General features: G+C 67.8%; 2 protein-coding genes across 2 annotated transcripts in view; both read left to right on the forward strand.

The window, feature by feature from the left end:
* Positions 1–400: 400 nt before the first annotated feature.
* LIN7B (lin-7 homolog B, crumbs cell polarity complex component) lies at positions 401–5,986 on the forward strand (the record flags this gene model as incomplete). Its single annotated transcript, XM_080411280.1, has 5 exons — positions 401–535; positions 999–1,070; positions 2,416–2,625; positions 3,874–4,034; positions 5,833–5,986. Coding segments are annotated over 5 exons (600 nt in total), but the record flags the coding sequence as incomplete, so codon positions are not given.
* Positions 5,987–6,832: 846 nt separating this feature from the next.
* Positions 6,833–23,666, forward strand: part of PPFIA3 (PTPRF interacting protein alpha 3) — a gene marked incomplete at its 3' end in the record, with an annotated part of 28,928 nt that continues 12,094 nt past the window's right edge. Inside the window, exons 1-18 of the mRNA XM_080411282.1 lie at positions 6,833–7,025; positions 9,557–9,792; positions 11,226–11,327; positions 11,761–11,925; positions 12,484–12,558; positions 13,035–13,109; positions 14,002–14,202; positions 15,325–15,471; positions 15,964–16,098; positions 17,052–17,135; positions 17,972–18,103; positions 18,850–18,912; positions 19,007–19,086; positions 19,433–19,574; positions 20,724–20,896; positions 22,031–22,247; positions 22,448–22,605; positions 23,239–23,384. Of these exons, the coding sequence (XP_080267408.1) occupies positions 9,562–9,792; positions 11,226–11,327; positions 11,761–11,925; positions 12,484–12,558; positions 13,035–13,109; positions 14,002–14,202; positions 15,325–15,471; positions 15,964–16,098; positions 17,052–17,135; positions 17,972–18,103; positions 18,850–18,912; positions 19,007–19,086; positions 19,433–19,574; positions 20,724–20,896; positions 22,031–22,247; positions 22,448–22,605; positions 23,239–23,384 (2,326 nt within the window). The remainder of the gene's footprint in view (positions 7,026–9,556; positions 9,793–11,225; positions 11,328–11,760; positions 11,926–12,483; positions 12,559–13,034; positions 13,110–14,001; positions 14,203–15,324; positions 15,472–15,963; positions 16,099–17,051; positions 17,136–17,971; positions 18,104–18,849; positions 18,913–19,006; positions 19,087–19,432; positions 19,575–20,723; positions 20,897–22,030; positions 22,248–22,447; positions 22,606–23,238; positions 23,385–23,666) is intronic.

The raw sequence follows: 23,666 nt of genomic DNA on the forward strand, positions 1-23,666 counted from the left end.
CTGGGGGGGGAGGGGCTGCGGGGGGAGGGAGGTTGTGCGTGGGGGAGGGGCTGCACTGGTGTGTAAAGAGGGGTGTGTGTGCAGTGGGGGAGGGGGGCGTGGGGGGTGCAAAAAGGGGGGGCTGGGCGATGGGGGAGGGGGGAAGGGGGTGACTGGGGAGTGTGGGGGGTTGTGCCTGGGGGAGGGGTGCAGAGGGGGTACGTGGGGGGAGGCGGGGGCTGGGCGATGTGGGGGTGGCGCGTGCACGGGGGAGGGGGGCGCAGGGGGTGGGGGAGGGGCTGGGGGACTCTGCAGGGGGGGGGTGCAATATGGGGGTGCCATGGGAAGGGGCAGTGCAATGGGGAGGGGGGTGCAGGGGGGATGCCCCCTCCCCCGACCGCCCTTGACCCCTGACCCTTGACCCCTGCCCCGGGCAGACGTGGCGCGGGCGGTGGAGCTGCTGGAGCGGCTGCAGCGCAGTGGGGAGCTGCCCCCCCAGAAGCTGCAGGCGCTGCAGAGGGTCCTGCAGAGCAAGTTCTGCTCCGCCATCCGCGAGGTGAGAGGGGCGGGACCCCCCACATCCCCACCCCCCCAGGACCCCCCCACCCCCCTGGGACCACCCACATCCCCCCCCAGGTCCGTGAGGTGAGGGTTGGGGGGCTTGGGACACCCCCTCCCCCCCCCAGGACACCCACGTCCTCCCCAGGACCCCAGCATCCCCCCAGGGCACCCCAGTATCCCCCCAACATTCCCTCAGGGCCCCCCATATCCCCCTACCCTCCCACATCCTCCCCAGGACCCCAACATCCCCCAGGACCCCCAGTATCGCACCAGGACCCCCAAAGTCCCTCCACAACGCCCCCAATATCCCCCCCAGGACCCCCCAGTAATCCGCTGGGACCCCCCTGAGGCCCCTCCCCCCCCAGTCCTCACCAGCAGCCCCTTTGGGGGGTGAGGGGCTGCCCCCTCATGCCCACGTCCCCCCACAAACTGGGGGTCCCCCCCCCATCCCCCCCCAGGTTTACGAGCAGCTCTACGACACCCTGGACATTGCCGGGAGCCCTGAGATCCGTGCCCACGCCACCGCCAAGGTACCCCACCCCCCCCCGGACCCCCTCTGCACCCCCAACCCCCTTCAGACCCCTCCCAGCACTCCCAAGACCCCTCTACTTCCCCCTGAGACCCCCAAACCCCCTTCCCCCCAAAAAAAAAACCTCCTGGAATCCCCCCCAAATCCTCCCAGCACCCCCAAATTCCCTGGGACTCCCCCCTAAACCCACCCGGGTCCCCCAGATCTTTTGGGACCACCCCCAGGGATCCCCAGTACCCCCCCGGGGACCCCAATAACCCCGCCCCAGGACCCCTGTGGGTACCCCAGTAATCACTCAGACACCCCAATACCTGCCCTGGGGACCCCCAGTAGCCCCCCCAGAGACCCCAGTAGCCCCCCAGGCAGCCCAGTAACCCCCCTGAGGACCCCCAATAACCCCCCAGGGACTCCAAAACCCCCTTCAGGACCCCAACACATGGCCCGAGGACCCTCAGTAACCCCCCCTGGACCTTCAGTCCCCCCCCAGGGACCCCAATACTCCCTGCAGCTGCCCCCCCCTCCCCGGGCTGTCCCAGTCTCTCGCCTGCGGTGTCACCCCCCACCCCGTGTCCATCTGTCCCCTCCTTGTGTCTGCGTCCCCCCTCCCTGTGGCTGTCTGGCCCCCCCCCACGGTGCCCGTCTGCTGTCCCCAGGTGGCCCCGCCCCGCCCAGGTCCCGGCTGCTGCCCCTCTGTCCCCTGTCCCTCCCCACTGTGTCCTTGTGTGACCCCAGGGGTCGATGTCACCCATGTCCCCATGCTGTCTCTGTGTCCCCTACGTCTCCCCGTGTCCCCCTCCATGTCCCCCCCATATGTCCCCCCTGATCCCCCTGTGTCTACCACATCACCTCGATGTCCCCCCATGTCCTCATATGCTCCAGTATCCCCCGTGTGTCCCCATGTCCCTGTGTCTCCCGGTGCCTGCCATGCCCCTCATGTCCCTCCATGCCTCCCATATGTCCCCGTGACCTCATATGCCCCCATGTCCCCCCTGTGACCACCATGTCCCTGCATCCTGCGTGTCCCCATCTCCCCCCATGTCCCCCCATACCCCGCTCTGTCCCCATGTCCCCCCATGTCCCTATGTGTCCCCATACCGCCATGTGCCTTCATGTCCCCCCTGTGTCCCCCATGTCCCCCTGTGTCCCCATGACCCCATCTCCCCCATGTGCCTCCATGTCCCCGCATCCCCATGTCCCCCCTTGTCCCCCTGTGCCCCCCAGTTCCCCTGTGTCCCCATCCCGCCCTGTGTCCCCATCCCCCCACCTTTTCCCACGCCCCCTGTGCCCCCACCACGTCCCCACACCCCCTCCCCCCCCCACATGGCCCCCCCGCTGTCACCCCCCAGGCGACGGTGGCCGCCTTTGCGGCCAGCGAGGGCCACGCGCACCCACGGGTGGTGGAGCTCCCCAAGACAGAGGAGGGGCTGGGCTTCAACATCATGGGGGGCAAGGAGCAGAACTCCCCCATCTACATCTCCCGCGTGATCCCGGGGGGGGTCGCTGACCGCCACGGTGGGCTCAAGCGGGGGGACCAGCTCCTCAGCGTCAACGGCGTGGTGAGTCTTGGGGGGGCGCTGGGGGGGGTTATAGGGGGCTATGGGGGGGGTACAGGGAGTTATGGGGGGCTACAGGGGGCTTTGGGGGGGCTACAGGAGGGTTTGGGGAGGCTATGGGGGGCTTGGGAGGAGCTACAGGGGGGTTTGGGGGGTTATGGGGAGGCTACTGGGGGTTTGGGGGGGCTACAGAGGGATTATAGGGAGGCTACAGGGGGTTAGGGGGGGGTTTGAGGGGGCTACAGGGGGGTTGGGAGGCGCTACAGGGAGTTATGGGGGGCTACAGGGGCTTTGGGGGGGCGTTTGGGGGCTACAAGGTGGCTGGAGGGGATTTTGAGGTGTCTTACGGGGGTCTGGGAGGGGTTTGGGGGGTTATGGGGGGGTTTGGGAGGGGCTACAGGGGGTTTTGGGGGGTTATGGGAAGGCTATGGGGGGTTTGGAGGGGTTTGGGGGGGCTACAGCGTGGCTCGAGGGGGTTTTGGGGGTCTTATGGGGGGTCTGGGAGGGGTTTGGGGGGCTATGGGAGGTTTGGGGGTCTTATGGGGGCTGAAGGGGGGGTTGGTGGTGTCTTATGTGAGTGTATGGGGGGCTGGAGAGGGTTTTGGGGGGTCTTATGGGGGGCTGGGGGTTTGGGGTGTCTTAGGGAGGGCTGGAGGCAGTTTTGGGGGTCTTATGGTGTGTCTGGGAGTGGTTGGGGGGGCTGTGGGGCGCTGGAGGGGGTTTTGGGCGTCTTAAGGGGGGTCTGGGAGTGGTTGGGGGGGCTACAGGGGTCTTAGAGGGGGTTTGGGAGGACTATGGGGGATCTGGGAGGGATTTGGGGGGGCTACAGGGGGTTTGAAGGGGGTTTTGGGGGGCTATGGTGGATTATAGGGGGCTGGGAGGATTGGGGGGCTACAGGGGGGTTGGGGGGGTCCAGCATATTTTTGGGGTGCAGTGCAGGTTTGGGGGTTCAGCAGGGGGCTTTTGGGGTTCAGTCCAGGTTTTTGGGGTCCTTGGGGGTGCAGCAGAGGGGGTCTGGGGTCTGCGTGGGATCCTGGGCTGGAATTTTTGGGGCGCACCCCATTTTTTTTGGGGGGGTCCACCTCATTTTTGGGGGAGTCCAGCCCACATATTGAGGGGTCCAGCCCACATTTGGGGGTTGCGGCAGGGCGTCGGGCAGGAGGGGGCTGCAGCGGCGGGGTGGCGGGGGGTCTGGGGGGGCGGGTGTCTCGGGGGGCTGGTGGCGGTTTTGGGGTGCTGACGGGGTGCCAGAGCGTGGAGGGGGAGCAGCACGAGCGGGCGGTGGAGCTGCTGAAGGCGGCGCAGGGCTCGGTGAAGCTGGTGGTGCGCTACACGCCGCGCGTGCTGGAGGAGATGGAGGCGCGGTTCGAGAAGCTGCGCACAGCGCGGCGCCGCCAGCACAACAGCTACTCGTGAGCACCCCGAAACCCCGCACCCCAAAAAATCTACACCCCCAAAATCCCTGCGCCCCGAAACCCCGCACCCCAAAAACTCTACACCCCCAAAATCCCTGCGCCCTGAAACCCCGCACCCCAAAAACTCTACACCCCCAAAATCCCTGCGCCCCGAAACCCCGCACCCCAAAAAATCTACACCCCCAAAATCCCTGCGCCCCGAAACCCCGCACCCCAAAAAATCTACACCCCCAAAATCCCTGCGCCCCGAAACCCCGCACCCCAAAAACTCTACACCCCCAAAATCCCTGCGCCCCGAAACCCCGCACCCCAAAAACTCTACACCCCCAAAATCCCTGCGCCCCGAAACCCCGCACCCCAAAAAATCTACACCCCCAAAATCCCTGCGCCCCGAAACCCCGCACCCCAAAAACTCTACACCCCCAAAATCCCTGCGCCCTGAAACCCCGCACCCCAAAAACTCTACACCCCCAAAATCCCTGCGCCCCGAAACCCCGCACCCCAAAAACTCTACACCCCCAAAATCCCTGCGCCCCGAAACCCCGCACCCCAAAAACTCTACACCCCCAAAATCCCTGCGCCCTGAAACCCCGCACCCCAAAAAATCTACACCCCCAAAATCCCTGCGCCCTGAAACCCCGCACCCCAAAAAATCTACACCCCCAAAATCCCTGCGCCCCGAAACCCCGCACCCCAAAAAATCTACACCCCCAAAATCCCTGCGCCCCGAAACCCCGCACCCCAAAAACTCTACACCCCCAAAATCCCTGCACCCCGAAACCCTGCACCCCCAAAATCCCTGCGCCCCGAAACCCCGCACCCCAAAAATCCTGCACCCCCCAAAACCCCTGTGCCCTGAAACCCTCTGTGCCCTAAAAACCCCTGCACCCCAAAACCCCTGCACCCCGAAACACAGAGCCCCCCCAAACCCCTGCACCCCAAAAACCCCTGCGCCCCGAAACCCCACACATCAACCCCCCTGCACCACAAAACCCACAGCCCCTGAAACCCCTGCACCCCAAAAACCCTGCACCCTGAAACCGTGCGCCCCAAAACCGTGTGCCCCAAAACCCTGCGCCCCAAAACCCCTGCACTCCAACCCCCCATGTCTCGAAACCCACTGCGCCCCAAAAACCCTGCGTCCTGAAACCCCTGCACCCCTAAAACCTTGCGCCTCAAAACCCCCGTGCCCTGAAACCCACAGCCCCTGAAACCCGTGCACCCCGAAACCGTGCACCCTGAAACCGTGTGCCCCAAAAATCCCTGCGCCCTGAAACCCTGCGCCCCAAAACCCACAGCCTATGAAACCCCTGTGCCCAGAAAATCCTGTGCCCCAAAATCCCTGTGCCCCAAAACTTGTGCACCCCAAAACTCTTGCATCCCAAAATTCCTGCACCCCAAAACACACACCTCGAAACCCCTGCACCCCAAAACCCACAGCCCCCAAAAAACAGCCCCCCAAAACCCCTGTGCCTCCAAACCCCTGCACCCCAAAAACCCCTGTGCCCCAAACCCCACAGTCGCCCAAAATCCCAGACCCCCAAATCCCCTATGCCTCAAAACCTGCAGCCCCCCAAAACCCCTTTGCCTCAGAACCCCTGTGCCCCAATACCCGCAGCCCCCCAAAACCCCTGCACCCCAAAATCCTGCACCCCCAAACCCACATCCCTCAAAAACCTGCAGCCCCCCCAAACCCGCAGCCCCCCAAAATCCTGCACCCCAAAACCAGCCCAGCCCCCCCCCAACCTGCCCCCCCCCTGCACTGACACCCCCCCCCCCGCATTTTGCCCCACAGGTCGCTGGAATCGCGGGGGTAGAGCCCCCCCTGGACCCCCCCGGACCCCCCAGCCCTCCCCGGGACCCCTCCTCTGTATATTTGGATTATTTATGGGGCGTAGCCCCCCCTGTACAGTATTTATTGGCTCCTATTTAAAGCTTGGCGTGACCAACGCGTGTGTCATGCGTGTGTCATGCATGTGTCACGTGACCCCCCCAGCTCCATGACTGGGGGTAGGGGCCTGGTGTTGGGGTCCCCTTTTGGGGGGGGGGGAGGGATGTGGGGCCATAACTATGCTGACGTGTGTGGGATGCAGGATGGGAGCACATGTTGGTGGGGGCATGTGCGTAAGCGGGGTGTGTGTGGGGGGGGCTGGGGGGGGGGCTGGGGGGGAGGCGGGGCTGTCACCATGGTGATGCGGGGTGTGGCTGTCGTGGGCTGGACAGTCCCATGCCAACGGGTGAGGGACACGGTCCATCTCCGTGGCAACACACATGGGGTGTTCATCTCCATGGCAACGTGCGTGGATGGGGCGGTCCATCCCCATGGCGACGTGGGCGGAGCGTCTCCACGGCAACATGTGTAGATGGGGTGGTCCATCCCATAGCGACGGGGGGGGGGGTGTGTGTCTCCATGGCAACATGCGTGGATGGGGTGGGCCATCCCATAGCGACGGGCGTATCCATGGCAACAAGCGTGGATGGGGTGGTCCATCCCCATGGCGACGGGGGCTGGTGGTGTTCATATGCATGGCAACACGCATGATGGGGTGGTCCATCACCATGGCAACGCGCGTGCGCGGCCGCCCCCGCCCCCCCCCGATGACATCACCCCAACGCCGGCCCCGCCCCCCGCCGCCTCCCATTGGCCGCTCGCGCGGCCGCTTCCCCCCACCTCGCTCCCCCCCTCCCACCCTGCGCGGGGGCGGGGCCTGGGCGCCGCCGGACCTCAGGGCGCGCTCTCATTGGTCGGCTCCCCCGTCCGTCAGCGCCGTTCTTAAAGGGCCCGCGCAACGTTTGCGGGGTCGGGCGGGGGGGGGGTTCGGTGCCGGGGGGGGGGGGCGCGGGCGGCGGCCGCGGGGCTCGGGCGGGCCCGGGGCGCCACGGGGGCCTGAACGGGTGCGGGGGCGGCGGGCAGCGACCCCCCGGGGCCCCCTCCCCGCAGGGCCGCCTCCCTCAGCCGGAGCTGCCGCAGCGCTGCTCGCAGCCCAGGTAGGAGTCGGGGCTGAGCCCCACCGGACCACCCCCGACCCCCCCATCCCAACCCCCTCCCCCGCATCCCCGGACCCCCACCCCCCTTGCACCCCCCCCCATCCCACCCCGCTTGCACCCACTAGCCCCCCCATCCCACCTCCACTGCACTTCCAGGCCCTCCATCCCACCCCCGCACTTCACCTCCATCCCACCCCCACTGCATCCTCCAGTGCACCCCCACTGCACCCCCCCCACTGCACCCCCCTTTGACCCCCCAGGCCCTATTGCACCCCCACTGCATCCCCCAGGCCCCTCTGCCCCCTCCATTGCACCCCCCTACTACCCCATCATTACATCCCCATTGCACCTCTCCCCCATTCCACCCCCACTGCACCCTCCCATTGACCCCCCAGGCCCTATTGCACCCCCACTGCACCCCCCTATTGCATGCCCCAGGCCCCTCTGCCCCCTCCATTGCACCCCCGCACTACCCCGTCATTGCACCCCCCATTGCACCCCTCCCCCATTCCACACCCCCTAGGCCCTATTGCACCCCCACTGCACCCCCCCATTGCAATTCCCAGGCGCCATTGCTCCCCTATTGCACCAGGCACACACCCCCATTCTATCCCCCAACTGCATTCCCACTGCACCCCCCATTGCATCCCTCAGGCCCCATTGCACCCCCACCCAACCCCCACTGCACCCCGTTATTGGCAACCCCCCCACCCAGGCCCCATTGCACCCCCATCCCACTCCCACTGCACCCCCTCCACTGGCAATTCCCAGGCCCCAGTGCACCCCCTGTTGCACCCCCTTTCCCCTCTCTGCACCCCCCCACTGCACCCCATGTTGCCCCCCCATTGCACCCCCCAGGCCCCTCTGCCCCCCCAGCTGCACCCACATGCTACCCCGTCATTGCACCCCGCATTGCACCCCCAGGCCCCTCTGCCCCCCCCATTGCACCCCCACACAACCCTGTCATTGCACCCCCCATTGCACCTCCCCCGGCAACCCCCTTACCCCCTTCACCCCCCCCTTTGCTCCCCCAATTGCCCACCCCCCCTTTGCATCCTCCCCCTTGTACCCCCAGACCCTATTGCCCCCCCTTTGCAAACCCCCTCCTTGAACATCCCCACTTTGCACCCCCAAGCCAGCTGCCACCCAATCCCCCACCCTGGGGACCCCCCCCCATTGCCCCCTCAGGCCTCACTGCCCTGCCACTGCTTCCCCCCCACCCCCCCAGCCCCGCCAGGCCCCTGGGCCCGCACATGCTTGTGTGTCGCATGAGGGCCGTGTGTTGCACGTGGGTGGCTCCCCCTCCCCCACTTCCTCCCTGGGTGGGGGGCTTCCACATGGGGGGGGGGCTGCAGGGGGGCAAGGGGGGGTTCCCTGCTGCAGGCAGGGTGTGGGCAGGGGGCTATAGGAGGTGCAGGCAGGGCACGGGCAGGGGGATGTAGCAGGTGCAGGCACGGTATGGGCAGGGGGCTATAGGAGGTGCAGGCAGGGGGATACAGAAGGCGCAGGCAGGGGGGTACAGGAGGTGCAGGCGGGGGGATACAGAAGGTGCAGGTAGGTTGCAGGCAGGGTGCAGGCAGGGGTTACAGGAGGTGCAGGCAGGGTGCAGGCAGGGAGCAGGCAGGGCGCTGTGTGAGGTGCTGCCCCTGCCGTGTCGCAGGCAGGATGATGGATGTGGAAGATGGTGCCTGTCCCCTGGAGCGTGCAGCATGTGGGCAGGGTGCAGGCAGCGTGTGGGCAGGGTGATACAGGAGGTGCAGGGGCTGCAGGCAGGGTGCTGTGCGGGGTGCTGCCCGCTCCCCCCTGCAGGCAGGATGATGTGCGAGGTGCTGCCTGTGCCCCGTTGCAGGCAGGGCGCTGTGCGGGGTGCTGTGAAGGTGCTGGCTGTGTTCCCCTGCAGGCAGGGCACAGGCAGGATGATGTGCGAGGTGCTGCCCACCATTGAGGACGCAGGCAGGGTGCAGGCAGGGTGCTGTGGGTGCAGTGGGTGCAGGCAGGGTGCTGTAGGTGCAGTGGGTGCAGGCAGGATGCAGGCAGGGTGCTGTGCGGTGCTGTGTCCATGCAGGCAGGATGATGTGTGAGGTGCTGCCCACCATCAGCGAGGACACAGGCAGGGTGCTGTGGGTGGGATGCTGTGTAGGATGCTGTGGGCAGGGTGCAGGCAGGGTGCAGTGGGTACAGGCAGGGTGCAGGCAGGGTGCAGTGGGTGCTGTGTGGGTGCTGTTGGTGCTGTCGGCGCTGTGCCCCCGCAGGCAGGATGATGTGTGAGGTGCTGCCCACCATCAGCGAGGATGCAGGTGGGATGCTGTGGGCAGGGTGCAGGCAGGGTGCAGGCAGGGTGCAAGCAGGGTGCTGTGGGTGCAGTGGGTGCAGGCAGGGTCCTGTTGGTGCTGTGCCCTCGCAGGCAGGATGATGTGCGAGGTGCTGCCCACCATCAGCGAGGACACAGGCAGGGTGCTGTGGGTGGGATGCTGTGGGCAGGGTGCAGGCAGGGTGCAGGCAGGGTGCTGTTGGTGCTGTGCCCCCCGCAGGCAGGATGATGTGCGAGGTGCTGCCCACCATCAGCGAGGACGCCCGCCGGGGCTCGGGCTGCCCCGAGGAGCCGGGGCTGGAGCAGCTGATGGTGCAGATGCTGCGGGAGCGGGAGCGGCTGCTGGAGACGCTGCGGGACAGCCAGGAGGGGCTGGCGGCCGCCCAGCTGCGCCTGCGGGACCTGGCACACGAGAAGGACCTGTTGCAGCGCCAGCTGGCCAGCGCCCTGCCCCAGGTGGGCGGGGCCTAGGGGGGGACGGGGCCTGGGGGCGGGGCTGTGGGGGGTGGGGCTGAGGGGGGGCTGCAGGGGTGGGACTGCGGGTGGCCTGAGGCAGGGCTGGGAGTGGGGTAGGTGGAGTTAAGGGGAAGGGGCGGGGCTGGGGCCTCATGGGGCGGGGCCTCATGGGGTGGGGCTGCGGGGGGCCTGAGATGGGGCTGGGAGTCGGGGTGGGTGGAGTTAAGGGGAAGGGGTGGGGCTGGAGGGGGGTTTGGGGGCAGGGTGTGGTGGGGTAAGGGGGGGCTGGGAGTTGGGGTGGGTGGAGTTAAGGTGAAAGGGGAGGGACTGGGGTGGGGCCTGAGGGAGGCGGGACCTGGAGGGCTGCTAGGGGGCGGGGCTGCAGGAGGGGCCTGAGACAGGGCTAGAAGTCGGGGTGGGTGGAGTTAAGGGGAAGGGGTGGGGTGGGGGCGGGGCATGGGGGAGAAGGGCCCGAGGAGGTGGGGCATGGGGGTGGGGCTAGGGGGCGGGGTGTGCTGGAGAAAGGGGGGCTGGGAGTTGGGGTGGGTGGAGTTAAGAGGAAGGGGTGGGGTTGGGGTGGGGCTACAGGGGGCAGGGCTTCATGGGGTGGGGCGGGGCCTGTGGGGCTGGGGCTGAGGGGGTCTGAGGCGGAGCTGGGAGTTGGAGTGGGCGGAGCTAAGCAGAAGGGGCAGGGTGGGGGCGAGGCATGGGAGAGCAGGGCCCGAGGAGGTGGGGCATGGGGGTGGGGCTAGGGGGCGGGGTGTGGTGGAGAAAGGGGGGGCTGGAAGTTGGGATGGGTGAAGGGGAAGGAGTCAGGCTGGGGGTGGGGCTGGGGCTGAGGGGGGCCTGAGGTGGGACTGGGAGTCGGGGTGGGTGGAGTTAAGGGGAAGGGTGGGGCTGGGGTGGGACCTGAGGGAGGCAGGGCCTGGGGGGCTGCTAGGGGGCGGGGCTGCAGGGGGGCCTGAGGCAGGGCTGGGAGTTGGGGTGGGTGGAGTTAAGGGGAAGGGGCGGGGCCTGAAGGGGGAGGGGCCTGATGGGGAGGGTCTGCAGGGGGGTGGGGCTGCTGGGGGGCCTGAGGGGGCCTAGGGGGTGAGGTGGGTGGAGTTAAGGGGAAGGGGTGGGGGTTGGGGCTTGAGGCAGGGCCTGAAGGGGGCTGGGGGTGAGGTAGGTGGAGTTAAGGGGAGGGGGTGTGGCTGCCGAGAGGTGGGGCCTAAGGGGTGGGGGTGAGTGGAAGTAAGTGGAGGGGGTGGGGCTGATTGAAGGGTGTGGCTGCTGGAGGAGGCGGGGCTAGAGGGAGGGCATGGCTAGTGGCCACCATGGGCTAGTCACTATGTGCCCCCATGCCCCCCGTGCCACCCATGTCCCCCCATGTCCCCCTGTGACCCCTGTGTCCCTGTCCCCCCTGTGACCCCGTGACCCCCCCATGACCCCAGGAGTTCGCTGCGCTGACGAAGGAGCTGAACGTCTGCCGGGAGCAGCTGCTAGAGCGGGAGGAGGAGATTGCCGAGCTCAAGGCTGAGCGCAACAACACGCGGGTGAGGCCACCACGTCCCCATGTCCTCGTGTCCCCATGTCCCTGTGTGTCCCCCAGCTGCTGCTGGAGCACCTGGAGTGCCTGGTGTCCCCGTGTCCCCATGTCCGCATGTGTCCCCCAGCTGCTGCTGGAGCACCTGGAGTGCCTGGTGTCACTACGTCCCCATGTCCGCATGTGTCCCCCAGCTGCTGCTGGAGCACCTGGAGTGCCTGGTGTCCCCATGTCCCCGTGTCCCCATGTCCCCATGTGTCCCCCAGCTGCTGCTGGAGCACCTGGAGTGCCTGGTGTCCCCATGTCCCCATGTGTCCCCCAGCTGCTGCTGGAGCACCTGGAGTGCCTGGTGTCCCCATGTCCCCATGTGTCCTCCAGCTGCTGCTGGAGCACCTGGAGTGCCTGGTGTCCCCATGTCCCCGTGTCCCCATGTCCTCCCCCAGCTGCTGCTGGAGCATCTGGAGTGCCTGGTGTCCCGCCACGAGCGGTCCCTGCGGATGACAGTGGTCAAGCGCCAGGCACAGTCCCCCGCGGGGGTCTCCTCCGAGGTCGAGGTCCTCAAAGCCCTCAAGTCCCTCTTCGAGCACCACAAGGCCCTGGATGAGAAGGTGGGTGCTGGGACCGGCATGGGTGGCTTTGGGGGGTGTCTCGGGGGGGTCCCAGGTGACTCCTGGGGTGACATGGTGGGACCCTGTGGGATATGAGGGTGTTTCAAGGGTTCTGGGGGTTCTGGAGTGACCCATGGGGGGTCTGGTGGGCCCCAGAGGGGTCTCAGGGGGCTTCTGGAGTGACTTGGTGGGACCTGGGAGGGTCTGAGGGGTTCCAGTGGGGTCCTGGTGGTGTCCAAGGGGGGCTCAGGGGGCTTCTGGGGACACCCAGGTGGGACTTGGTGGTCTCTGGGTGGTCTCAGGGGTCCCACTGGGGAACCTGGTGGTCCCATGAGGGACCTGGTGGTCCCCAGGTGGCTCCTGGGGTGACCTGGTGGACCTAGTGGTCCCTGGGAGGGTCCCAGGGGGTTTCTGGGGTGATCTGGTGGGACCTGGTGGTCCCCAGGGGGTCTCCGGGGTGACCCGGGGGGGGGTCCTGGGTCAATCGTGGTGGGTTTGGGGGGTCCTGGGGGCACCCCAGGGTGTTGGGGGGAGGATGACCCCGCCCTGTCGCCTCAGGTTCGGGAGCGGCTGCGGGTGGCCCTTGAGCGGGTGGCTGTCCTCGAGGAGGAGCTGGAGGTCTCCAACCAGGAGGTGGGTGACGCCGTGGGGAGGGGGGTACGCTGGGGGGGGTTAGGGGGGTCATGGTGGGGGTCCCCATGATGTGGTGTCCCCATTGGTGGTGGTCCCCATGGGTGGGGCTCCTTATGATGTAGTGTCCCCATGGGTGGGGGTCTCCATGGGTGGGGGTCCTTATGGGTGGGGGTCCCCATGATGTGGTGTCCCCATGTGTGGTGTCCCCATGGGTAGGGGTCCCCATGGTGGGGGGTCCCCATGACATGGTGTCCCCATGGGTGGGGGTCCCTGTGGACAGGTGCCCCAGTGTGGGGGGGGTCCCCATAGGCAGGGGTCCCCAAGACATGGTGTCTCCATGGGCAGGGGTCCCCCATGGACAGGGGTCCCCATGATGTGTCCCCATGAGTGGGGGTCCCATGGGCAGTGTCCCCATGAGCAGGGGTCCTCGTGGGGGGGTCCCCGCGGGGGTCCCCCCGTGTGACACCCCCTCCCAGGCGCTGTCCCTGCGGGAGCAGCTCTCCCGACGCCGCTCGGGGCTGGAGGACGCACCCAGTGATGGGGACACACCGGTATGAGGGGTCACGGGGTTACCGGGGGGAGGGTCACAGGGGGGGCCACAGCACTGGGGGGTTGCCAGGCACTGGGGATCCCTGGGGTCACAGGTCAGGGGTCAGAGGTTGGGGGTCAGGGATGAGAGGTCACACCCTCTGTGGGCCAGCTGCTCAGGGCCTGTGGGCACGGCTATGGGTGGAGGGCTGTGGGCCGCGTTGGGTCAGGGGTCAAAGGTTGGGGTCAGGGGTTGCGTCCTGCAGGGTACCCCCAAGGGCCAGCGGTGCGAGGCCGACATGGAGGCTGCACTGGGTGAGGGGTCAGGGGTCAGGGGCCAGGGGTGAGGGGTCAGTCCCGCAGGGCACCCCTGAGGGCTGGCAGCATGAGGCCGAGCTGTGGAGGCCACGCTGGGTCAGGGGTCAGGGTCAGGGGTCAGGGGTCGCATCCTGCAGGGCACCCCTGAGGGCCAGCGGTGCGAGGCCAAGCTGGAGGCCACGCTGGGTGAGGGGTCAGGGGTCAAGGGTCAGGGGTCACCTCACACAGGGCACCCCTGAGGGCCGGTGGCACGAGGCCGAGCTGGAGGCTGCTCTAGGCCAGGGGTCAAGGGTTGGGGTCAGGGGTCACATCCTGCAGGGCACCCCTGAGGGCCAACGGCGCGAGGCTGAGCTGGAGGCCGCGCTGGGTGAGGGGTCAGGGGTCAAGGGTCAGGGGTCACCTCACATAGGGCACCCCCGAGGGCCAGCGGTGCGAGGCCGAGCTGGAGGCTGCTCTAGGCCAGGGGTCAAGGGTTGGGGTCAGGGGTCAGGGGTCACATCCTGCAGGGCACCCCTGAGGGCCAGCGGTGCGAGGCCGAGCTGGAGGCTGCGCTGGGTGAGGGGTCAGGGGTCAGGGGTCAGGGTTCATGTCCCACAGGGCACCCCCGAGGGCCGGCGGCGGGAGGCCGAGCTGGAGGCCGCGCTGGGCCGGCAGCGGGCGGCAGCGGCGGCTCAGCGGGAGCGGGTGGCCACCCTGTGCCGCCAGCTGGGGCGGCTGCAGGACCAGGCCGCGGCAGCGCAGCGGGAGCTGGCGCGGGCACAGGAGGCCGGGGCCAAGCTGCAGCGCGACCTCAAGGAGGTGGGGGCTGCCCTAATGGGTGGGGGCAGCCGGAATGGGGGGATGGGCAGGCCTGAAATGGGGGGTGGGGGGGAAGAGCCCAACTGGGGGGAACAGGCCCAAACTGGGAGGGGAAGACCCAAACTGGTGGGGGGAAAACCCTGATATGGGGGGTGCGGGTGGTGCAGAGCCCGACTGGGGGGGGAACCCTGAAATGGGGGGGACAGAGCCCAACTCGGGGGGGGGGCCCTGAAATGAGGGGGGCAGAGCCCAACTGGGGGTGAGGCAGGCCTGAAATGGGAGGGCAGATCCAAACTGGGGGGGACAGGCCTGAAATGGGGGGGCAGATGCAAACTGGGGGGGACAGGCCTGAAATGGGAGGGCAGATCCAAACTGGGGGGGACAGGCCTGAAATGGGGGGGCAGATGCAAACTGGCAGGAGCAGGCCTGAAATGCTGGGGGGATGCAGCTCTGAAATGGTGGGGTCAGACCCAAACTGTGGGGAACAGACCTGAAATGGGGCAGGGGCAGCCCTGAAATGGAGGGAGGCAGCCCTGAACTGGGGGGGAACAGCCCAGACTGGGAGGGAGCAGAGCCATGAACTGGGGACCATACCTGAACTGGGAGCACCCCCAAACTGCGAGCACCCTCAGCCCAGACACCGTCCTAGGCTGTCCTCATCCCTGTCCTCACGTGGTCCCTGTGCTCTCCATGTCCCCATCCCTGTCCCCATCCCACCCCTGTCCCTGTCCCCACCTGGCCCCTGTCCCCATGCCACCCCTTTCCCCATCCTGTCCCCATCTCGTCCCTGTCCCAATCCCACTCCTGTCACCATCCCACCCCTGTCCCCATCCCATCCCCATCCCACCCCTGTCCCCATCCCATCCCCATTCCGTCCCTGTCCCCATCCCATCCCCTGACCCTGTCCCCATCCCACCCCTGTCCCCATCCCACCCCTGCCCCCGTCCCACCCCTGCCCCCATCCCACCCCTGTCCCCATCCCGCCCCTGTCCCCATCCCGCCCCTGTCCCCACCCCTGTCCCCATCACACCCTTGTCCCCACCTGATCCCTGTCCCCATCCCACCCCTGCCCCCACCCATCCCGGCCCCCCACCCCACCTGCCCCGCCGGGTCACGGCGCAGGCGCTGGCGCAGCGGGAGGACATGGAGGAGCGCATCACCACGCTGGAGAAGCGCTACCTGAGTGCGCAGCGTGAGGCCACCTCCCTGCACGATGCCAACGACCGCCTGGAGAATGAGCTGGCCAGCAAGGACTCGCTCTACCGCCAGGTGGGGGGTGCCGGGACCCCTGGGACCCCACACTGGGGCACCACTGGGACACCCCAGGACATCCTCGTGACCCCACCCTGGGACCCCCAACCCAGGACCCTGCCCTAGGGCACCCCTGGGACATCGGGACCCCATCCTGGGACCCCCAACCCGGGACCCTGCACTGGGGCACCCCTGGGACACCCCTCTGGACTCCCCTGGGACCCCTACTCTTGGACCCCCCACCTTGGGGCCCCCAGACTGGGACACCTCCCCCTGTGACCCTACCCAGCCCCCCCCCCCTCTCTGGGACACCCACCTTGTGGCCATCACCTTGGGACCCTCACCCTACGAAACCCATCATGGCAACACCCCCTGCCCCACCGCCATGCCCGCTGCCCCACAGCTGTGCCCCCCACCCCATGGCCATGACTCCCACCCCACGGCTGGGTCCCCCCACCCCATGGCCCCCCAGCCGCGCCCCCTGCCCCATGGCCACCCCTGACCCCACAGAGTGAGGAGAAGGGCCGGCAGCTGCAGGAGTGGCTGGAGGACGCCAAGGCCAAGCTCCAGCAGACGCTGCAGAAAGCCGAGACCCTGCCCGAGATCGAAGCCCAGCTGGCGCAGAGGGTGGCCGCCCTCACCAAGGTGGGGGAGCTGAGGGGGTCCTGGAGGGTTCTAGGAGGATCCTGGAGGGTTCTGGAGGGGACCGGGGAGGGTTCTGGAGGGTTCAGGTGGGCCTGGGAGGGTCCTGGGTGGTTCTGATGGGCCTGGAGGGGTCCTGGGGGGCTTCTGGGGGAGTCCTGGAGGGACCTGGGGGGGTTTGAAGGGTTCTGAGGGGGTCCTGGAGGGTTCTGGTGGGCCTGGGGGGTTCCTGGTGGGCTTCTGGAGGGACCTGGAGGGCCTGGGAGGTCCTGGAAGGTTCTGGGGGGCCCTGGGGGTAGTCGGGGGGGGCCTGGGCAGGGCTTGGGGGTCCTGGAGGGGGCTGGGGGTCATGGGGGGGCCTAGAGGGCTTCTGGGGGGGGGGTCTGGAGGGACCTGGAGGGTTCTGGGAAGGTTCTGGAGGGTTCTGGGTGGTTCTGGGGGACCTGGGGGGTCCACAGGGGGCCTGGAGGGGACCAGGGGGGTCCTGGGAGGCTTCTGTGGGGGTCCTGTAGGGACCTGTGGGGTCCTGGAGGGTTCAGGGGGGCCTGGGGGGGCCTGGAGGCTTCTGGTGGGCTGAGGGGAGGCTGGGGAGCTTTTCTGGGGGGGCTGGAGGGACCTGGGGGGTCCTAGAGGGTTCAGGGGGTTCCTGGAGGGTTCTGGGGGGACCTGGGCGGTGCTGGGGGGTTCAGGAGGGGCCTGGGGGGGGCCTGGAGGGTTTTGGGGGGGCCTGGAGGATTCGAGGGGGGGCTGGAGGGGTCCTGGAGGGTTCTGGGTGGGACTGGGGAGTTTTGAGGCATCCTGGGAGGTATAGAGGAGGTTTCCATCCCCATGTCCCTGCTGGTCCCTGTGTTCTTGTCCATCCCCATGTCCCCAACCATCTCCATGTCCCCGTTGGTCCCCATGTCCCCCTGTCCATCCCCACACCCCTGTGTCCTCCGTGCCCCCCCCCCCCCCAGGCCGAGGAGCGCCACGGGAACTTTGAGGAACGCCTGCGGCAGCTGGAGGCCCAACTGCAGGAGAAGAATCAGGAACTGCAGCGGGTGAGGGATGGGACCCCCGACTGGGGGACCCCAGGGGGGGCCCTCTGGCAATGGGGTGTGCCCTCAGGATCTGGGGGTCCCTGCAGGTCCCTGGGACTTGGGAGGGGGATGGGGGGCTGCTCATAGTGCTCAGGGTAGTGCATGGGGGGGGTCTTGGGCTCTCGGGGGGCTGCATGGAGGGGGGATTGAGGGGTACATGGGGGATTTGGGGGTCATGGGGGGCTTGAGAGAGTGTCACTGGGGGCCTTGGCAGGTGGGGAGGGGTTTGGGGGGGTTCTGGTGCTGCTGATAGTGCTCAGGGGGGTGCATGGACTGGGGATCTTGGGGTCCTGAGGGTCTTGGGGGGCTGCATGGGGGGGGCTTGAAGGGTGCATGGGGGATTTGGGAGTCCTGGGGGGGCTTGGACAAGTGTCACTGGGGGGATTTGGGCATCCTGGGGGGCTTGAGGGAGTGTCACTGGGGGCTGTGGCAGGTGGGGAGGGGTTTGGGAGGGTCCTGGGGTGCATGGAGTGGCTGGGGGGGGTCATGGTGGGGTTTGGGAGTTGCATGAGTGCTTTTGGAGTTTGGGGGGGTCATTGAGGGGTGTATGAGGGTGTTGGGGGCTGCATGGGGGGGCTGGGGTGTGTGTGGGATCGTTGGGAGGCAGGGGGGCTTGAGGGGTTCATGGGGGGCTCTTGCAGGGGTCATTGGGGTGGTGCACGGGGTGCTTTGGGGTGCAGAGGGAGCTCGTGGGGGGGTGAAAGGGGGTCGTGCTCCACAGGGAGGGCTGTGGGGGAAGGCACCGGTGTTGGGGGTTGCCAGTGGGGCCCCCCCCGATGTTGGGGACCCCCCCAAAGGCTCGCCAGCGGGAGAAGATGAACGATGAGCACAACAAGCGGCTGTCGGAGACGGTCGACCGGCTGCTCTGTGAGTCCAACGAGCGGCTCCAGCTCCACCTCAAGGAGAGGATGGGGGCTCTGGAGGAGAAGGTGGGGGTCCTGAGAGGGTCCAAGCGGGTCTGGGGGGGCCTGGGGGGTCCTGAGGGGGTCTTGGGTGGTCCTGGGAGGTCCTAGGGGGGCCTGGAGGTGTCTAGGGGTGTCCTGGGTGGGGTGTTGGGTGGTCCTGGGAGGTTCAAGGGGGTCTAGGGGAGGTCCTGAGGGGGTCTTGGGTGGTCCTGGGGCTGTCCTAGGGGTCCTGATGGGGTCCTTGGGAGTCTGGAGGCATCCTGGGAGGTCTGGGGGAGCCTGGGGGGTTCCTGAGAGGGTCGTTGGGGGTGGTGGGAAGTCCCGGGTGATCTGGGTGGGGTCCTGGAGGGGTCTTGAGGGGGTCTTGGGTGGTTCTGGGAACCCTGGGGGGCCTGGGGGGGTCTGAGGGGGTCCTCGGCGTTCTGGGGGGGAGGCTTGGAATTCCTGGGAGGTCTGGGGGGGTCCTGAGGGGGTCTTTGGGGGGGCTGGGAAGGCCAGGGGAGCCCTGGGGGGGGGGCTGGGGGGGCTTTAGGGGTCGTGGAGGTGTCCTGAGGGGGTGTTGGATGGTCCTGGAGGAGAAGGTGGGGGTCTGGGGGAGTCCTAGAGTGTCTTGGAGGGGTTCTTGGATGATCCTGGGGGGTCGAGGGGGGGCTGGGGAGTCAGGATGGGGGAGCTGGAGGAGAACGTGGGGGGTCTGGGGGGACTTTGGGGTGCCCCTTGATTGTTCTGGGGGTCCCCCGTCATCTGAGACACCCCCCCACCCCCCTCAGAACTCGCTCAGTGAAGAAATTGCCAACATGAAGAAGCTGCAGGATGAGCTGCTGCTCAACAAGGTCTGGGGAGGCGGGGGCTGGGGGTGTCGGAAGGGGCCGGGGGGTCCCCAGAACTGACCCTTCCCCCCGAAATTCCTCCCCCCCCCCCCCCCAGGAGCAGCTGCTGGCAGAGATGGAGCGGATGCAGCTGGAGCTTGACCAGCTGCGGGGGCGCCCCGTCTCCTCCTACTCCAGGTACCCCCCGGGACCCCCCAGAACCCCCCCGGAACCCCCTGGACCCCCCTGCGATGCCCCCCCACCCCCCACCCCCATGGGAACCTTCTTACTGCCCAAGGGGCTCCTCTAACTCCACCCCACTGCTCTGGGGGACCCCCCCATTACCCCAGGACCCCCCCAGCCCCCCCTGCAATTACTCCAGACCCCCCCTAGACTTTCTCATCACTCAAGGACCTACCCCAACCCCCCTGAGGACCCCCCTCCTTACCCCAGCACCCCTCAATTGCCCCCAGCCTGCTCTGATCTCTCTCTGGGGGGCCGGGGGGACACATGCCCCCCCATCCGTGCCCCCCCGGCCCCCCAGATCCCTGCCGGGCAGTGCTCTGGAGCTGAGGTACCCCCAAACCCCCGTCGGGGGGGCTCCCCTGGACCCCTACGCCCCCGGTGCCCCCCCCCGCAGGACCCGTAAGGGGCGCTGGGCACCTCCCAAGGAGGACGCTGCCAAGGTGGGGGGGGGGGGGGGCTGGGGGGAGACTTGGGGGGCTGGGGAAGGGGATGGGGGGCTGAGAGGGGACTTTGGGGGCTGGAGGGCTCCAGGGAGTTGGACTTTGGGGGGATTTTGGGAGCTGGGGTGGAAGTTGGGGGGCTTTGGGGGGGGCTGGGGGGCTGGGGTGGAAGCTGGGGGGTTCGGGGGGGCTTGGGGGGAGCAGGGGTATTTGGGGGCCTCGGGGGGGGGGGGTCTCTGGGGGGCTCAGGGAGGGCTTCGGGGAGTCTGAGGGGACCGCAGGGTGGAGGCTGCCGGGGGTGCTCTGGGGGGCCCTGGGGGCTGGGGGGTGCTGTCCAGGTATCACTTTGTCACCCTGGGCACTTTGTCACCCTGGGCCCCCTGTGGCTGTCCGTGCTGAGGCCGTGCTCTGACTTCATCTCTGTTCTGTCCCTGCCATCCTCCTCCTCAAACCATCCCTGTCTTCATCCCCACCGCTCTACCACCTCATCCTGTTCCTTATCCCCATCCGAATCCTCATCCTCACGCCATCCCATCCACATCTTCATCTTCATCCTCCTTCCATCCCATCCCATCCTCATCCTCATCCTCATCCTCACCCCATCCCATCTTCATCTTCATCCTCCTCCCATCCCATCCTCATCCTCACCCCATCCCATCTTCATTTTCATCCTCATCCCATCCCATCCTCATCTCATCCCATCCTCATCTTCATCCTCATCTCATCCCATCCTCATCTTCATCCTCATCTCATCCCATCCTCATCTTCATCCTCACCCCATCCCATCCTCATCTTCATCCCATCCTCATCATCCCATCATTCCATCCTCATCCCATCCTCATCTTCATCCCGTCCTCATCCTCATCCCATCTTCATCTTCATTCCATCCTCATCCCATCCCATCCCCATCCCGTACTCATCTTCATCCTCATCCCCATCCCATCCTCATCTTCATCCTGTCTTCATTCTCATCCCATCCTTATCCCATCCTCATCCTCATCCTCCTCCCATCCTCATCCCATCCCATCCCCATCCCATCTTCATCTTCATCCCCATCCCATCCCCATCCTATCCCCATCCCATCCTCATCCCCATCCGTACCTTGTCCCATCCCCCCCCGTGCCCCCCACCTGCTGCACTGGCTGGCAGGGCGGGGAGTGGGAGCGCGGGGGCTCGGCGGAGGCCCCCCCCGAGGGCTCTGACGAGGAGGAGCGGGGGGGCGCGGGGGGTGCGGAGCTGCTGTCCCCCGGCGGGCAGGCGGACGTGCAGACGCTGGCCTTCATGCTGCAGGAACAGCTCGAGGCCATCAACAAGGAGATCAAGTCAGTGCCCCCCCTGGGACCCCCCGCGGGCACCCCAGGGACCCCCCAAGGACCCCAGGACCCCCAGGGACCCCCCAACCCCAGGACCCCCAGGGACCCCCCATAGGGACACCCCAGGGACTCCCACCCAGGGACCCCCAGGGACTCGCCTGCAGGCACCACAGGGACACCTCAGGGACCCCCAGGGACCCTCAGGGACCCCCACCGAGGGACACCACCCAGGGACCTCCTGACCCCGAGACCCCCAGAGAGCCCCCCCAGGGACACCCCAGGGACCCACAGGGATCCCCCACTGGGACATCCCCCAGGGACACCCCAGGGATCCCCACCCAGGGATCCCCCGACCCCGAGACCTCCAGGGACCTACCCAGGATCCCCCCGCGGGTACCACAGTGACACCCCAGGGACCCCCCGGGACCCCCACCCAGGGGCACCCCTCCCCAGGGATCCCCACCCAGGGACACCCCGCCCGGGACCCCCAGGGACCCCCCCGTGGGCACCACAGGGACACCCCAGGGACCCTCAGGGACCCCCACCCAGGGGCACCCCCCAGGACCCCCACCCAGGGGCACTTCTCCCAGGACCCCCAGGGATCCCCACCCAGGAGCACCCCCCGGGGACACACACCCCTGGGACCCTCCCCCTGGGACCCTACGGAACACCCAGGGACATCCTGGGACCCCCACCCAGTGGCACCCCCAGGACCCCCTGCTCCCCCCCGGGGCATCCTCCCCAGGACCCCCAAGCCCAGGGGAACTGCTGGGGCTCCCAACCCAGGGGCACCCCCTTAGGATCCCCCAGGGCCACTGCCAGGACCCTCAAAACCCAGAGTTATCCCCTCAGGGACCCCCACAGGACCCCCAAATCCAGGGATCTAGCCCAAAGGGCCCCCAAATCCCACGGACATCCCCCCCCAGATTTCCCCAGGGACCCCCAAAGCCCCAGGAACCCCCAAAACCCCCAGATCCCCACCACCCCCAGCAATGGGGGGCTCCGGGGTCTGAAGTGTGGGGCCAAGTGGGAGGCAATGGGGGTCTGTGAGATATTGGGGGGACAATGAGGGATTGAGGGGGACTCTGGGGGGGGCCCATGGGTTGGGGGGTGCCCCCTGACCCCCCCCTTTCATCCCCCCAGGCTGATCCAGGAGGAGAAGGAGTGCACGGAGCTGCGGGCGGAGGAGCTGGAGAGCCGGGTGGGGGGTGGGGGGCTGGAGGGGGCCCCCCTGGGGCGCTACCGGGGGGGGAGCGCCTCCCTGCCCCCCTCCCTCACCAGCTCCACCTTGGCCAGCCCCTCCCCCCCCAGCAGCGGCCGCTCCACCCCCCGCCTGGCCCCCCCCAGCCCTGCCCGCGAGGTGAGTGACCCCCCAAACACCTTGGGGACCCCCCCACACCCAAAGGCTGGGACACACACACACACACACTAGAAATGGGGAGGGGGGTAAAATGGGGAGGCGGTGTCAGAGTGACACCCCCCCCAAAATGTCTGGGGGGGCAGGGGACCCTCAAAATGAGGGGGACACCCCAAATCACTTGGTGTGTGTGTGTATCCCAGAACCACGTCCCCAAGGAGGAGCCCCGGGGGGCTGAGGAGAAGGGGCCGGGTCCTGGGGACCCCCCCGCCCCCCCCCGAGCACCCCGACTGGAGCGGGGGGGCCCCCCCTTGGCGCTGCCGGCGGCTGGGCTGGAAGAGGGGCGCGACTCACGAGTGGGGTGAGTTGGGGGGCTTGGGGCAGGGGTCCCTGGGGACATATGGGTCATATCAAGGTCCTGGGGGGATCCTGGGGTCATATTGGGGTGCTGGAGGGGTCCTGGGGGGTCTCTGGGGTCACATGGATCATATTGGGGTGCTGGGAGGGGTCCTGGTGGATCCCTGGGGTCATATCAGCATGCTGGGGGGGTCCTGGGGGGTCCCTGGGGTCATATTTGGGTTCCTGGGGGGGTCCTGGGGTAATTTTGGGGTGCTGGGATTCCTGGGGGTCCCCTGGGGTCATATAGGAGTCCTGGGGGTCCCTGGGGTCGTATTGGCATTCTGGGGGTGTCCTGGGGTCATACGGGGGTGTTGGGGGTCCCTTGGGGGCCATATTGAGGTACTGGGGGTGGCCCTGGGGGGGTCTCTGGGGTCCCTGGGTCATATTGGGGTGCTGGGGGGGTCTGGGTGCTGTGAGGGTCCTGAGGGGACCCTGGGGTCATATTGGGGTGCTGAGGGGGTTCTGGGAGTGTCTCTGGGGTCATATTGGGGTGCTGGGGGGTGCTGGGGGGTCCTGGGGGCTATTGGGGTGCTGTGGGGTCCTGGGGAGGGGTGTGGGGGCGGCCCCCAGCCGATGGGTGCTCCCCCCCACCAAGGCTGGTCCCCGAGGGTCCCGGTGCCCCCCCCGACCCCCTGCACAAGACCCCCAAGAAGAAGAGCATCAAGTCGTCCATCGGGCGCCTCTTCGGCAAGAAGGAGAAGGGGCGCCTGGGCCCCCCCCCGCGAGACGCCCCCTCCCTCGGTGGGACTCCCGGCACCCCCCGCACACCCCCAGGGACCCGGGGTGCCCTCCCCCGGGACCCCCCACCCCCAAGGACCCGGGTGTCTGGGTGCCCCTCTCTCTTCCTGAGACCCCCCACCCCAAAAACGGACCCAGGTGTCTGGGTGCCCCCCCCCAACTCTGGGGAACCCCCGCCCCCAGGGACCCCCCACCCCCAAAACAGACCCAGGTGTCTGGGTGCCCCCCCCCCAACTCTGGGGAACCCCCGCCCCCAGGGACCCCCCACCCCCAAAACGGACCCAG

This window comes from Falco punctatus, assembly GCF_963210335.1.
Source record: "Falco punctatus genome assembly, contig: scaffold_266, whole genome shotgun sequence".
NCBI lineage: Eukaryota > Metazoa > Chordata > Aves > Falconiformes > Falconidae > Falco > Falco punctatus.